The 16,539-nt window shown below is 46.0% G+C and overlaps 2 protein-coding genes across 2 annotated transcripts in view; one reads left to right on the top strand and one right to left on the bottom strand.

Moving 5' to 3' along the window:
• The window catches only part of lingo1a (leucine rich repeat and Ig domain containing 1a), a 285,088-nt gene that overhangs the window by 1,270 nt on the left and 267,279 nt on the right, over positions 1 to 16,539 (top strand). The window lies entirely within an intron of this gene.
• Positions 1 to 16,539, bottom strand: part of cspg4 (chondroitin sulfate proteoglycan 4) — a 66,871-nt gene that overhangs the window by 11,045 nt on the left and 39,287 nt on the right. The window contains exons 2-6 of the mRNA XM_052061970.1: positions 12,629 to 12,792; positions 8,664 to 12,218; positions 7,416 to 7,604; positions 7,054 to 7,329; positions 1,345 to 1,521 (exon numbers count right to left, since the gene is read on the bottom strand). Coding sequence (XP_051917930.1) covers positions 1,345 to 1,521; positions 7,054 to 7,329; positions 7,416 to 7,604; positions 8,664 to 12,218; positions 12,629 to 12,792 — 4,361 coding nt within the window. The remainder of the gene's footprint in view (positions 1 to 1,344; positions 1,522 to 7,053; positions 7,330 to 7,415; positions 7,605 to 8,663; positions 12,219 to 12,628; positions 12,793 to 16,539) is intronic.

Here is a 16,539-nt window from a genome sequence, read left to right as displayed (position 1 = left end):
CTTTCCAGTTGTGGGAGCTGATTACGCCTAACTTTTCGCAACACTCCAAACTATGGAGGGACTCTTCCAAACTTAGACCAAAGTCAAAACGGAACGCTTGACAGACATGGGTTGTCTTAATTTGATGATCGATTTGTGAAGGGAATATTTATTTTAAACACAACAGATGCCATGGTTAGGCAGCGAGAATCACATAGAGAATGCCTCTGATTAACCCCAAATCAATTTCAGCTGTTCTATGAAACCTTTGCGGTTGTATTTTTGCTTTGTACGAGAAGCCTGAAGGTTTTGACTGCTATTTGTAAGTGTTCATAATTCACTTCACCTCATCTAAAGTCCCAGATCCAGCGAAAGAAAAACGGTTCAATAGCACGATGCGACGGCCGCCATGCTTTACTGTCGTGATGGTGTTCTTTTTGACCCTGTTGTGTTAACTTTTAGAGTTTTGGTCAAAACGTTCAACATTGATTTCGTTGAACCGTGCCACATTTTTTCGCGCATGTTTGGCAGATTGGCTCCTGGTCCAAAACCTGACATTTGAGCAAGGGTGTGTACACTTTTTGTATCCACTTAATTTCAATTGGAAGGTGCATTTGAAGATGAAGACGCTGAGCTCTGAGCCTCAGGCTCATCTACAATTGAATTGATTTTATTCTATTCATCAAGACCTACCCACTCTTGAGGACTTGCACACTGCAAGAATCAAGACAAGGGCACGGAAAATCCTCCTGGATCCCCCGCACCCTGCCCACCACCTTTTCCAGCCACTCCCCTCAGGCAGACGCTACAGATCCATGCGCACCAAATCCAGTAGACAATTAAACAGCTTCTTCCCTCTAGCCATTAACTCCTTAAACAGTCACTGACGTAGTCACTCTTCTTGTACTACAAAACGGTACTACAAAACTACTGGTTACTCTAAAATGGTTCCGTGATTTTGGTGTTTACGATGATACTAGTGCAGCGTGTTATACCGGAGACAAATTCTTTGTGTGTTCTACATACTTGGCCAATAAAGATGATTCTGATTCTGATTCTGATGATTGTGATTCTGAAGATCTTAAGTCCTACTACGACAAGTACTCAGACTACTTTTAGTAGTACTACAACAACTAGTACCATCGGTAGGTGGCTTGCTGGTACTCAAGAACGAAAAGCGGATCCTGTCTTACAGATTCGTTGTTTTTCCTCTTCCCGCAAACCTTCAATCCTCATCAGAGGACGGGAAAACAAGCGAAAAGTTCAACCCGCAAAGATTTTACGTCGGTAACATTTCACCAGCGAGGACGCCGAGGAAGATCAAAAGTTCTAAGCAACAGTGAGGAGAACGTTGCGCAACATTACCTCCAGCCCGGTGTTGTGCGTCAGTTTGGGCGGCTCGTCGTTGACAGGCCTGACAGTCACGGCGACGGTGACTGGGAGGCTGCGGCGGTCGATCTCATAAACCGAGGCGGAGATGGTGAAGTTGTCCTCGGTGCTCTCGCTGCTGTCGTGCACGTAGTAGATGTGTCCGAGTCTTATCTGGGGAGGACAGAAGGGGTCGCGTGGAGAGGCATTGTCACATTCTGCAGGGCTTGCAAAACAAAACGCTGACAGCTACGTGCCGCACTAGATCTTTTACTTTGCCGACTCAATTCCAAACTCATGTTTTTCAGCTGCGGGTAGCACGGTGGTGAACACGTTTACCTCACAGATCTGAATTTTGCGATTCAGTAAAGGGCTGCGGCCTCTCGGAGGTTTGCCAGGTCACACCTTGTTGATGTCCCAAAAATGAATAATCTCTTTCTTTTTCTATTTTGTTTCGGGTATCGTTCGGAGCGACATGAGGCCATGAGTATTTCATACTTTCAACTTTGCAGTTGTTGCAAGCATATTAGTCCCTTGCCCACGGCTCGAAAATTGACTTTGCCAAATTGCCTACCGGCAAGACGTTTTTCTGTCCCTGTCTGCAGTTCAGCGCCAATTTGATTTATTTTATTCACGGTGGTGGATGACACAAGCAGTGTAATGGCCGTAAAGCAGGCATGTCCAAAGTCCGGCCCGGGGGCCAAATCCGGCCCGCGGTCGAATTTCATCCGGCCCTCGGCCCCTGTCATAAAATCAGTGCCGTCTGGCCCGCAGGTTGGGCGCAATGGAACACGTGTTGCATTGACTGAGGTCTCGTAGACTGGTGAGTGATGTTTCATAGAGTACTGCTTCCCCCTAGTGGCTAAATGAGTAATAGCATTTAGACACTAGAGGGCATCACTCACGAGTTAACAAGACATCACTCCGTGTTTATATTGACTGATATGTCATATTTCAGGCGGCCCGGTAGTCCAGTGGTTAGCACGTCGGCTTCACAGTGCAGAGGTACCGGGTTCGATTCCAGCTCCGGCCTCCCTGTGTGGAGTTTGCATGTTCTCCCCGGGCCTGCGTGGGTTTTCTCCGGGTGCTCCGGTTTCCTCCCACATTCCAAAGACATGTGTGGCAGGCTGATTGAACACTCTAAATTGTCCCTAGGTGTGAGTGTGAGTGTGAATGGTTGTTCGTTTCTGTGTGCCCTGCGATTGGCTGGCAACCGATTCAGGGTGTCCCCCGCCTACTGCCCGAAGACAGCTGGGATAGGCTCCAGCACCCCCCGCGACCCTAGTGAGGATCAAGCGGCTCGGAAGATGAATGAATGAATGAATGTCATATTTCAAATGATCCTTGCAGTTGTGGATTTGTGTATTGCTTGTTCATTTCCCTGTTGTTCGAGTCAAAGGTTTTGTGACTATTGAAAAGTCATGGTGATACATTTTATGTTTCAAATCAATCAACTTGCACTCAGGAGACTTCTGTTTAAGAAAAAGTCAAGTGAATAAGCAGTTGCATGTGATATACCTGTTTCAAATCAACCAAAAGAAATTCTTAAGATTGTTGAAATTAAAATAAAAATGGAAATGTGAAACAGACTGGCTTACTAAAATTTGTTGAACAATATTGTTGTTCAATGTAAAGAATGTCAGCCAAGGTCGGCCCCCCGACATTGTACCACATAAAATCTAGCCCCCTTGGCAAAAAGTTTGGACACCCCTGCCGTAAAGGTTCTTCAAATGGCGCTGAACTGCAGTCGAGGACAGAAAAAACATCGTATGGGCTTCCAAAAACTGCATCACCCAAGCCGTCAAAGATCGACGACCTCACGTCTGTTCGAATCATACCTGAATGGTCCGAAAAAGGACGCGAATGGTCGTTTCCCAGTCAGAGCTGTTATTTGCCGTGATATTAATAATCGGCTGGTAAGGTCTGGCTGCAAAAGGGACAGGTAAGATCGGCTCTGCGGGACGAGACCTGAACGCCAAGGAATCTGTCATCGGCTGTCACGCGAGCTGCCACGGAATGCGCCCCCACCCGCGGCAGGGTCTACCTTTGCCTCCCGCATGCGTACAAAACCAGCAAACCGCCGCATCTCTCGCCCGCTTCTCGTCGCTAAGGCCTTGATGTCCTGTTCGACTGGAGCCAGTTTGACACTTCAGACAGTGATCTGGCAGCCCACTCGCCAAAGACGACAGTCGTACATTTATCTCGAGAAAAGCCGGCGAGGGTCTCGCCGACGAGAGGAAACGCTTTGGGGAATGGGAAGTGCCAAATGGATCCCATATGACGGGTTGCTTCTGGAATAACAAGCGAGGTCATTAGCGACTTAGCACGCTCACCAAAGACGAGTCTGTGTGCTTGTTCGACTCTGTGTTTACAGGGCGCGATCATTTCTTTTATTTTGATTTGAATTGAGTAGGATTTTTTTTTTCTGCCCTTCACTAGCATTACCTTTATAAACATGATGTGGTCTATTTCGTCATGATACAGTTCGACGTTCATAAATTCAGCTCTTGATCTTTTAGTTTCCAATACGCTGGTGGCTCTACTTATGAACAGCTCTTCATATGAAATGTTCAAGTTACGAAACGCCTCAACAAGAAAACATTGCCTCTTGTTACGAAATAAATTTCAAGATACAAAAGGTCAAAATAGAGGATTTTCTTGAACGCAACATACTTGAATTTTGGGGGGTCTTGGAACGGATTAGAGCATTTACATGGAAAACGCGTCTCTACTTATATTTTCTACTGAGGAATTTTCTTCCAGAACATTCATTTTGTAAGTAGAGGTACGACCGTAGCGGCAAATCTAACCAGTTCGAGGAAGTGACAATTCCCAATTTTTTATTTTATTTATTTTTTTGGTGATTCACAACAAAGGTTGGTGCCTATTCCCTATCCGGTCGTGACTTTTAAAGCTTTCGTGTTAGCAGTCATAGCATTCCTCCAAGGATTGTTGCCCACGACTGGCCCGGAAATACACGGTCCGTTTGGGGAAAATGAACGTATTTTCCCGAAATCCCCGATGACCAGGCCGCCCCTACACTTGGCCATCAAACACCTCCGCGATGAGCTCCCTTCCCTCTCACATCAGTGACTTTTATCACCACAAATGGGACCAAACAAAAATGCTCAACATCTTTTCGGCGGTCTTCCCAAAGAAGGTATCTGAGATGTCCCGATACTTCTGTCCTCATATTTCCTTCAACACCCAATCGGAATCACTGATTCAAGTGAAGGCGGACTGGAAGAGAGAAACGATATTAGCAGATACGGCTTCCGTGCTGGGAGCTGCCTCGGCTGATTTATTTCACCACCTTGTGGAGGATCATCCGTACGAGTCAATCCGTAATCCTGTTGACTCGTATAACCTCTGCGAACCCCGGTTAAGAACACGATTACACTCATACACACACATGCATCCTTCTGCCAGTATCCCAGCGAGGAGCTTGGAACTGTTCAACTTGTGGAAAATAGTCAAAAAATTACAGTTGGCTCCAGTGGCGCCATGTGGTGTTGATTTGGGAGTGTGGTAGTAAAAGTAAGACTTGCACACATATCAAACATTTCCGGGAGGGAAGGCCGCGCATTGAGCTATGTCTTTCACCGACGGGAGATCGTAGCGATGCCCATGCTGGCCTCGTTTTTTCATTTAGCGATTTCTGAAACACGTTACGCGCGGGTCTGGCAACAACGAGGCACGGCCTGTTTGCGTGAGCCCTATTCTAGAAACGTCCGCCGGCAGTTTCTTTTGGCCGCAGGCGCTCAAAAGCTAGCGTCAGTTTTTCCAGAAGCGAGAGCGCGCGACAAGAAAGTTGCGGGCCAGAGCTGGAAGTGGGAGTGTCGCGGATATCTGTCTGACGAGCTCAGCGATGTGGGAAATTTTTTTTTCTTGTTCCCCCTTTTGGTAACTGCTCATGTGTGTTGAATTTTTTTCCCTAAAAGTGGCGGGAGAGAACACAACGACCACTTGTCTAACCGGGGAAAGTTCCATGACGGTGACTCCTCATCTACAAACACTCTCCGGTACTTAACAACAGCGTGAATGAGGTGCTCTGACAAATTTCACTTTTATTTTTTAAACGTCATCTTCACGTGATATGTAAGTAAGCTGCCCTACATCTATATTTGACCAAATAAATCCCCCGACTCCTATTTTTGTCGAAACCTTCTATTTGCAACTAGGTATGGACAATCCGGCGTCGATCACAGTGACAGGATGTCGGGCGGAAGATCCTTTCAATGAAAAACGCCCCTCTGTCGCAAATACAGTGGTACCTCTACGTACAAAATGAATATGTTCTGGAAGAAATTTCTGAACTAGAAAATTTTGTAAATAGACGGGTTTTCCATGTAAATGCCCTAATCCGTTCCAATGCTGTGTGCCCTGTGTCAACCGTCGAGACCTTCAAGTTCCTGGGAATCACAGTCTCCCAGGACATGAAGTGGGAAGTCAACACCATCTCCATCCTGAAAAGGGCCCGGCAGCGGATGTACTTCCTGAGGCTACTGAGGAAGCATGGCCTGCCACAGGAGGTGCTACGACAGTTCTACACGGCAGTCATCGAATCAATCCTGTGTTCTTCCATCACGGTTTGGTTTGGGGCCGCCACAAAAAAGGACAAAATCCGACTTCAACGGACAGTTAGGACGGCGGAGAAAATCGTTGGCACCGCCCTACCCACTCTTGAGGACTTGCACACTGCAAGAATCAAGACAAGGGCACGGAAAATCCTCCTGGATCCCCCGCACCCTGCCCACCACCTTTTCCAGCCACTTCCCTCAGGCAGACGCTACAGATCCATGCGCACCAAATCCAGTAGACACTTAAACAGCTTCTTCCCTCTAGCCATTAACTCCTTAAACAGTCACTGACATCGTCACTCTTCTTGCACCACAAAATGGGACTACAAAACTACTGGTATACTCTAAAATGGTTCAATGATTTTGTTGTTTACGATGATACTAGTGCAGCGTGTTATACCGGAGACAAATTCCTTGTGTGTTCTACATACTTGGCCAATAAAGATGATTCTGATTCTGATCCCCAAAATTCAGACCGAAATGTTTTCTAAAGCATTAAAATGCATCAAAATATGAAACAGATGCATGTTGTGAGTAGATTTTTGCACAATAAGGAGAGAGTTGTGCATAATGTAAAAAATAAAGACTAAAAATGTCTAGTTCATGTTCTCTCTGAGTGGTTTTTGCCTAGCGTTTTGTAAAGACCTGATCAAGGATGTTTGCTTTTGTCAGCATTGAACAATGTCCAAGGCAAGCATCAGCATAGTGAGCGATCGTCCGACTGGTGAACACTTTTTGTGGGCGATTCACATTGACGTCAAACTATCGGAACGCCTCATGGCCTGACGAGGACGCTGGATAGACGCTTGACTATCTAGTTATCTATCTACATACATCGAAGCATACGTTAGAGGTCTTAGCCAATGGGATGCCAGGATGATGCTCAGTAGTAGCCAATGGCAGAGCAGCTATCAGTATGTTGCCTTCAGGAAACTCGTAGCTACGACTTGCAGCCCATACTGTATTTTTACCTTCCGTATTTTGAAAATGTTCGTAACAAGAGACAATATTTTCCTGTTGAGGCGTGTCGTAACTTGAACATTTCGTATGAAGAGACGTTCATAAGTCGCGGTGCCACTCAAGTCACGCTTACTAAAATGTCGATCGTGTAACGTTCATGGCGTACCTCTTCCCAAGTGAAATAAGTCAGCTCATCTCCATCCTGGAAACGGATCTCGCCGTGCTTGGGCCGGTCATCCACGACAAATTCGATGTTGAAAGAGTTGTAGAAGGGATCCGAGATGTTGATGACGTCATCGTTGATGACCCTGCTGAAGCCTTCCTTCACGGTAAAATTGAGGGCCCGGATGGGGATGATTCGAGGCACGATATTCACGGCGATGCGCAGGTCCTCCACTGTGGTAAAACCGTTGCTGACCTCTACGGTAAACGCATCAGCACCCTGTAAAGACGGGAAACCTCAACTAAGTTTTATGTTAAAAAACAAAACAAAACAAAACAACAGATGACAGCGATTAGAGAACACACCAGGACTGATGCAGACACGTAGAGGATGCGTCCGTGATCGATGTCCTCCTGCGTGAACGAGTGAATATAGTCGAGGAGCGGCGAGTCGGTGCCGTCCGTGCTGTTTGTCAGCTTGACCACATGGCCGAGGCGGGGCGGCTCTTTGATGGTGAACACCATTTCCGTCGGCAGAATGTCAGCTTGCTCCACCTTAAGCAAATGGCAAATTCGTTGAAGCTACTACAGGGACACGCAATTCATGAAAAACGCTGTTCCTGGTCCATGACCAGTAAGTCAGATTGATTTTAAAAAAAAAATAACGGTTTACTTTTCCAATTGGTACTGGGTGGTATTTTCTGTTAGAAATTCAGAGGGTGGGGGGCACTTTCAACTTCATTAAAACACTTGTGTGAGAAATTGGGACACGGGCGTAGGTCGTGTCATGTCACGCGTTCACATGCGAGACAGATTTATAGTCATCCGACTTGGAGACGTTTTTAATCAGCTCCCCTGAGCCTCCAGCCTGTTTAGGAGTCACGGCTCCCTTTCACAATATTTCACATCAGACTACTTTGCATTTCATACTGTTGTAGGAAACATATTAGATGCACTTCCATAAGGCGAGTCAATATTTTACCTCTGTATAGACCATGCTATCAAGGCAGAGGGAGTGCATCTATTGGAGAAGTGTCCCTGTTGTTTTTTTTTTTTTTTTTTCAAGATTTATTTCATCCCCATCCTGTACAGTGGACATATAATTTATACTTGGGGTTTAAGTATGTTGCGATCAAACTTGCTCTTCATTAGTCTAAAAGTCAAGTTAGACACTGTGAAATGGGAATGTGTTTAGACGTGATGGACGATTTGAATCCCATTAGCTGCTTTCCAGATGAGCTGCAAGCTCGGGCCTTCTTACAAATTACAGTGGGCTTCAGGAAGCTCCCCACGGGTTACGCAGTGCTCTGTTTTCTACACTTAATGGACTGCAATTTAGTATATAAACTAGATTAAAAGCGGTGGTTGTGCGGCGTCGCATTTAGCTCTGCTTTCATGTGGCCGCGATGTAGATTAGAGAACGAGGCATTGCTGCAGTGAGCCGTGGGATAAAAACTTGCCGCAAACACATCACGCAAACTTGTCCATCCTATAAAATCAAAATAATTCCGTCACACTGTTGCCTGACTTAATACAGGCGCTGAAAACAAATTGAAATGGTTCTACCAAAGCATATTTTTTTAACTCAACCAGACATGGGATGATAAGATTTACCTTGACAAAATCGGAGTTGATGACTGTGTGCTCGCCCTCGTAGGAAATGACGACCGCATTGGTAATCACTTCAGGCTCTGAGAGGTACCCTTGTTTGAATATTTTAATCCTGAATGTGCCGTCCACTGAGTTGTCTCTCGCTTGGACTGTGAAACTGAAGGCATCCTTGGACCTCAGGCTCTCGTAATTATGCTCATAGGAAACCACGCCCTTTTTCAGGTCCTCCTGGGTGAATTCTTGCGCCTCAATCCCACTGACAATAATTCTGCCTTCACCGGGTGGTGACGTTACCCGAAACCTAATTTCGCTCTCAGCCCTGATGTCCATGTTGGACTCGGCGCTCAGCAATGTCGTGTCCAGGGTCTTGGTGCTCCCGTGATCAATGACAATCATGGTATTGTTCGCTACTCTCAGGTAGGGTTCGCCGGCTTGAATCTGCAGCAAAGCAGTTGTCTTGTGAAATCCGTCAGACACTTTCAGCGGGAAGCGCTCTTGATCGGCTCCTTGGTGAATAAAGAGCACCCTTTTATCTCGCAGGTCGGCTTGGGTGAAACGGAAAAGGGATTGTGAGGGATTGTGGGCGGCGACAATATTGCCAGAAAGGATACCCTCACGAGCGTAGACGATCTGGGAATCATTGAAACCCAAGTCATCATCCTTGAACTGGATATCATCAGTTGTTAGCAGGCGCTGTCCGTGCCGGACAACGTGGAAAACTTTATCCACAACTTGCAGCGGCGCGTGCTCGTTCTTGCTTTGGATGGATATCCTGAAAACGTCACGGATCATTTCCTGAATGCCAAACCTATCTGCTCCCTGATCGAATACCGTGAAGTGGAACTCATCCTTATCTGTCCCTGAACCATCGTGCTGGTATATTAGTCTGTCAAGTTGGAGGTCTTCGTTACTGAACACTCGAATGGCTCCCTCGAATCGAGGCTGACCTGGAGGGGAGTCCCTTATGAGTCGCCCATGCTTTGGTTCTTGATTGACCTGGTACATAAAATCTGAAGAGCCGGTTGACTCCACCCACAGGTGATTTTTGTTTAAAACCTGCTCACTGCCTTGTAGGACGGATAGCACCTTATTGGTCAAAACGGCGGCATCGGAATCGGCGAGGACGTTGATCGGAAATGTGTATAAAGGAGAGTACTGATCCTCGGCAAAGACTTTAAACTGGAACTGATCCGTCGTGTCGACAGCTCTTCGCCATAGAACTCTGTAGCTGATATAATTGTCCATAATATCTCTCTGGGTGAATGTATCACCTTCATTCAACTCTGTGTCCAGTATCTGCAGAATACCCAGGGTTGGAGGCTTGACAAGAATGTACTGAACACTTTCCGGGTCTGGGTTTCTCCCTTTAACTTCAGCTTGAAGTTCACTGGATCCGATGATAAGCTCTTCACTGGCCTGCATCTCCATTGGCACCAGGGCAGAGAGTTTTACCGGAGAAGGCACGATCTGAACTAAAAATGTGTTATTCCTGAGGGAGAACGTTCCCAGGTGCGTGTCAAACTGAATCCGTTCAACAACAACGTCGTCTTGGTCACTGGAATCCGTGCTGAAGTACCTGAGGTAATTTTGATCCAGATCAGACTGATGGAACTGTGTGATTGCCTTTAACATCCCATCGCTCGTCATGATCTTCAGTTCGCCGTATATGAGCGGTTGCGTGACGTTGTAAACGACATCTCCGTTGCGAGGATGCGTGACGACTGACAAATTGTGAATACCGATAGAAGCGTTGCTGCCTTGAGCCAAGAGCAGTCCAGTGTTGGTAACGACGGTCATATGTGGCTCTGTCAAAGCCAGCTTGAAAGTTGCAGAGTGGCTGACAGATTGACCGTCCGATACTTCCAGGGTAATGGCGTTACCGTCGCCCCCTTTGTGCACGTAATAGATATTCCCTTCCTTTAGGTCCCTGCAAGTAAATGCTGTAATTCTTTGTTCTGGTTCCTGACTTTTCTTGAGATAACCCCTCTCAGGGGAAACCTCAGATGTCACAGTTAGCACCAAGTTGTCGCAGCGTGTGTCGGAATCTGCGATTTTCAGAAGACCAGGGCTCAAGCGAGTGCTGCCGTTTTCTATAATGGGGATTTCTCCGCCACTCACTTGTGGAATGTCACGGACAGGAATGATTTCGACTGGTAGCACATAACTTTGAGGTGATTTAAGACATTCTGGGAGGTAGCCATTACTGCTTGCAACCACCTCCAGGTGTATCCGATCCGCGTGTCTTTCGTGTCCATCATGCATATACTTAATTTTCTGATTGACGACGTCCAGAAGAGTGAATTTTTGCGTGCGTTTTGTGTTGATGTTCATGTCAAGCAGGCCGTACCAAGGGTCGGTCTTAAGAGAAAAGATGATCTGGGATTGCCGCATGCCGGCAGCACTAAGGTCAAAGGTCGGACGCAGGTTTTCAATGTCGAGAAAAACCTCCCCGCCTTCTGGCACAAGTAGTGGTATTACATCAAGGAGCTTGGTCACATTTTTGAAGATAGCCGGCATGTCCTCTGTCGGGTAGCAATGCGGTTCTGTCGTTTCAATATCAACATACTGAGTACGGGGCGGCGGGGATGTTGTTGTCGTGTCGGCGTCGTAATAACTGGAATAGTCGTAGTCCTCTCCTTCGCATTTGACGTGAACATCTTTGGTCACCAGCGCATCCTGTAAGCTCCGATCCTTCTGATTGACTTTGATCTCTCCCAAGCATCCGATGAAGGACTCGGCAGTCATCTCTTCTTCTGCGCGGTTTAATGAGTCACTCCCCCGAAAGACATCCTTCATTTTAGCCTGGATGCCTCCCAAATATAAATTTCCCACCAAGTCCAATTTTTGCGTAGAATCAAGAGGAAGGGAGACGATCTGGCTGTCGATATTGATGTCAAATGAATCCTCACTGACCTGAACCCTAATTCTATGCCACTGATCATCATCCAGCTGCACTTCATTGTTCTCCAGCACCTGCATGCCCTTGCCATAGTCCAGCACACCTTTTAGGTAGCCTTTCACAACACCGATAGCGATAAAGTCCGTCTCTCTCCCGGGGTGAAAGGCCAGAAGGGCATCCTCAATGGTAGTTTTCATGAGGAATTCCAAAACTCTTGGTGTCCCGCTAGCCCCGCTCCAAGTAGGAAAAGAGACAAAAGAATCTGGAGTGCTGAAACTGGTCGCCTCTCCGTCACCTGCTTCAAACTCACTGCTGCAGGATTCCTTGGTGTCTTGGCACTGTTTGAAGAGTGTGCCGAGAATGTCAAATTGATGGGACTCGAATTTGACGTTGGTCATGCAGCCACGGAAAGGCGGAATGGCATTGCTGAGGTAAGGAGTATCAAGTTCTCCGGTTCCTCCCAGCCAAATGCCCTGGTCAATGTTCAGTTCCTCCCCGTCATCGCCAACAGGGACGTATGTGGAGAAGAGATCATCAATTGTCAGGGTGAACTTGGCCTCCTGCAGGGTGAGGGAAACTTTGTGGTCCAGAAGGTTGTTCAGCTGGAGGCCTTGCGATGATGACAGGATCACCTCGCCCGCACCCATGTTCATTCGCGCCTGCGGAAATTCAACAAAATTGGCATCATCATTAACATCAGTGATTATTATTTCCCTGAGTCTTTCTCGTATAGCCTTTTAACTGTGGTGAGCGTGATCGACTGACTGTCGGGCAACTTTACTAAACTACCATTGTAAAATGCTTACGGTCCTCGATAGTGCCAGAGTCAATATTTGGACCTTTTGGCATTCTCTAAGATTTTCCAAGTCCCATGATTTATATGGATCAGTTCTTATGCCGGATGCCCTTTCGGATGCAACCCTTTAATACGCTGACAATGGAATTCTGCATTGGTCGCGCAAGCTGAGTGACGGTCGGCACAGTGGCAGTGGTCATGTTTCCCTTTGTTTACTGCTCCGGAAAACTCAAGTTCAGTTGCGTTTGCGTCCGCTCCAAGTCATCTGCCCACCTGTATTTTCCCATTTAGGAGCTCGATAAACAGGTAGTCCTCCATTCCAGCGGCCAGGAGCAATAGGCCACTTCTCTGACTCGTCTTTATCTGTAGTGTCACGTGGAAGCGAGAGACATCTTGGACGGTTTGGATACTGCAGAAGCTGTCCCCAAAGTAGGATTCTGTGAAGAAAATAAAATTAAAAAAGGTTACATTTGATCCCAAGCTCCAAAAGTGGACCCATGTCAATGGAGAAGGCATTCCCTTAATTCTCTTGTAATCCACCTAGCAATCAAAGCATGTCGCTGCATTGAAATGAGACCAAAATACACCTCCAATTGCATGATTTTATTGGAATGTTTAGAGAAACAACAGTGTGACTACGGTTTATGTGTAGTATCCTACTCTAAAGAAGCTACGTGAGTCTTTAATCAGTCATAACCCCTTCTGAGGACATATATCCTTCATATGTTTCCACTGGTATGCAAATTCTCATGTGGGTTCTGAGGGCCCTCAGCAAATGCAGGGAGCCATGGCGGAAGTCAATTATTTCCTGTTAGCCGGCCACGATTTCACTGGATCGATGCCAAAGACAACCGTTTGCGTAACCTGGGTTTCCCCTGAACTTTTACGAGATCTATGGAGTGGAATGGGGGTGCTTTCCATAAGCCACGTGACAGCTCCCGACACAGAAGCTCGTTGGGGACACACTAAAGATGATTTGGAAACTGGAACAAGTCGAAGGACTTTCCCGTGAGACGACGCACTTAAGAATGAACAGATTGCTGGGCATGCTGCCATGCGGGCCGTTCTCACCATAGTGGAATAAACACTCTTGGCCATGATTAGGTGGTAATAAAGAAGAGAAAAAACACAAAACAACGTTCACATTCTATAAATAGGCGACCACGAGGGAGAAAATCCTTCATTACGTCCGCGCGCAACAGTTACAGACATGATGTGTTACCAGAAATGGGGAAATAATGAAGTACAGATACTTTGTAACTGTACTTTGGTCGTTTTTTTTTCTGGTACTTTGTACTTTGAGCATTTATTCATCAAACTACCCTTTACTTTTACCAGTTAGGTTAGAAAACCGCTATATGTACTTCTTACTCAGTACATTTTCCAAACAGTGTCCTTGCTTTAGTTTTGAATGAAGGACAAGTATTAAATTATTAAATTAGAACTGGAAGAAAAAAAATTCTGGTAGCTGGTTACAGAATCCAGAAGCACGGCGACCCGATCCCCGACATCCTAGCTTGCGATTGGCTCTAATGTCTTTGTTATGACGAGACCTGCAGTTGGCTAGAAAAACGTTGGAACTGTCATGATTCGGTGTAGGGACCAACAGGTGGCACTGTAGGGCTCCCCCCGGCAGCTGCACACCTGTTGGTCATTTGGTAATTAGTTGTATAAAAGGACTCAAGCCCGAACACTCGGTGTCGGGTCATTGTTGCTTCTCGCTACTGTCATGTGTGTTGCTGTTTGTTCTTGTTTTCTGTCATGTTTAGTTCATTGTGATGTTTTAGGTTTTGTCATGGTTTTTGTGTGACACTTTGGACTTTGTGTGTTTTGGATTTCGTTTTTTTTTTTGTTTTAAATACAATTCTTCAAATACACCCCGCTCCTCTCTCCTGCCTGCTTTTTGGGGTCCACCACCACCTTGCTACATGACAGGAACATTCCAAGCAAGCACACCACCACACAAAGAATTTGACCGCGAAAATGGGAAAAGTTGTCAATTACATCAGTCACCTTTAACGCTCAGGGACAAGACACGACATTGAGGAACTTCAGTTGGTCCGTGCTACCTCACACTATTTGCATTTAGCAGCTAGCGTAGCTGTAGAGCGCAGTTTGTTACATTTAAAACTGACTTCAAAAACATTGAATCCATCAATCTCAAAACAAGGCCTGAATTGGCTTTAAAAATGTCTTTGATCACTCTTCCTGACTTCCCCCACTTCTACTTGTTGCTGTGTTTTGAAAGTGATTATTACAATATTGGCTTCTTTAAGCAGCACGGTCTCTTAGTGGTTAGCGTCACGGTCGAGAGGTTTTGGGTTCAGGCTTTTCCCTCCCCCTTGTCCTTTGGGTACTTTGGCTTTGAAGCCAATCGATTAATTGGAAACGAAATGAAATGGTAATGCTCCCATTTGCTCGGCCGGCAGCTCGAGAGGGGTTGATCATTCCGTTAGATAGTGGGAAAGCTGGATTAGCACGGAAATACTCATCATATGCTACGACAAAAAGCCGGAGTTGTTACGTTTGTAGCGTTGGTTCCTGCCGACATTGGTGCCAACTGCAAACAAGTGATGTCTGCATTTTTTTTTTAGTTTCAGGGAACCGTCCCGTGGTTAGCGCAGCAAATTTAAACCAGGACAGTCAGTTTCATTCGCTGTCAGCATGGACGGAAGCAAAAGCCTCCGTCGTCACGCCCATGCTTGGGAGATTTGAGTAAGAGGCATCTGGTTGTGCTTCCAAGGCTGCCTTGAGCCGACTCGGCAATGAGCCAGAGGCGCACAGTGAGCCTCTCGATCATGCATTGTTGTACCGAAGCGAGCTCAAGCAGCCGGGGAAAATGAACGTTGTTGCCTCCCTAAAATAAATATCCGAGGCAACTCTTTTAAACGGCACCACATGTTGAACCGGCGTTGACGGTTTATTGAGTCAACACATAAAATGAAACCCGGGGTTGAGATAATTGCTGGCGATTACAGACTTCTGTTGCGTTTAGCGTCGACGTTTGCGGACTTCTCCAGCTTCTCGCCGTCTCACTTTTGTCTTGCTTTATGTTAATTTGGAGATGTTTGTCTGAAATTTGCTCATGAATGTGAGACACTGACAGGATGTAAGGCCTTGGCGTCGTTATGTCCACTCGTGACAATTTCGACTTAGCATTTTTTCTGTGTGTGTATGTAGTGTTAGATGTGTGTAGGCTTATCTAAACAACCAAAGAAAAGGCCTGTTTTTAAAAATATATATATTTTTAAACAAAACCCTCAGATTTCCTTCAAAAGATGAACTTGCACACCTTGTCCATTTACTTGTTTTCAAACAGAGTAAGTGGATGAAGACGAAAGCTCATTGCACTTTGTTTTAATAAATCCAGATACGGAGGTAGATCCTGAATTGATCCTGTCGGAAATTCCGGATGCCAAGTGCAGACAACCTTGAACATCGGCCAAAGGATTAGGTGTTGTTTTTGTTGAACGCAATCTGATTTCAGGTCCAAGTCACACCGGGGCGATGGCGCTCTTTTCAAGCCAAACTATCCATGCAATGTTTGACATTGTGTGCTTTGTCATAGTGCCTTGCTTCTCACCGCTGCAAGCGGAGCTGAACAACAACACAATTTTTTTTTTTGTATTTTTAACCAGGTTCTGTATTGCCTCTGGAAAAAAAAGGTAATTTGACCCATGACATATGTGAAAGAAGGAACGCCGTGTTAGGCCAACATGGTATTCATGTATCATGGGGACCAAGTCCTGAGAAAATCAACGAGTTATGAACACCCCAAAAGGTTTATAATTGCCTACAGGTGCCACAGGATGGCAGCAGATCAATACTTTCATCGCTTTGGCCTGAGTACCAAAACAACAAATCAAGGAAAAACATTTCACAAACGGCTACATTTGAAATAAAGTGCCTTAGGGACGATAGCCCCACTCCCCAAAACAAATCTGCGAATCCTCAATTGCTAGTCTGCTCGGTGTGTAGCAGTCATTTTACAATACGAACGCACAGAGAGGCAGTAGTCGAAGCTGCTCGAGACACTTAAGGTATCCGTCCCCATATTTCATGCAAAGGCGAAGGTACTCCAGATGAATGACTTCAGCTAATTGCGCAGGAGCCTCCAGTCTTAGACAGTAACATAGATGGGAAGGAATCTTTTCTTCGAGGCAATTGCGTCAACAAAAGAAAAC

The sequence above is a fragment of the Hippocampus zosterae genome, chromosome 3 (genome assembly GCF_025434085.1).
Source record: "Hippocampus zosterae strain Florida chromosome 3, ASM2543408v3, whole genome shotgun sequence".
Lineage (NCBI taxonomy): Eukaryota > Metazoa > Chordata > Actinopteri > Syngnathiformes > Syngnathidae > Hippocampus > Hippocampus zosterae.
Note: the sequence above shows the minus strand (reverse complement) of the source record. Positions and strands in the feature narration are given on the sequence as shown.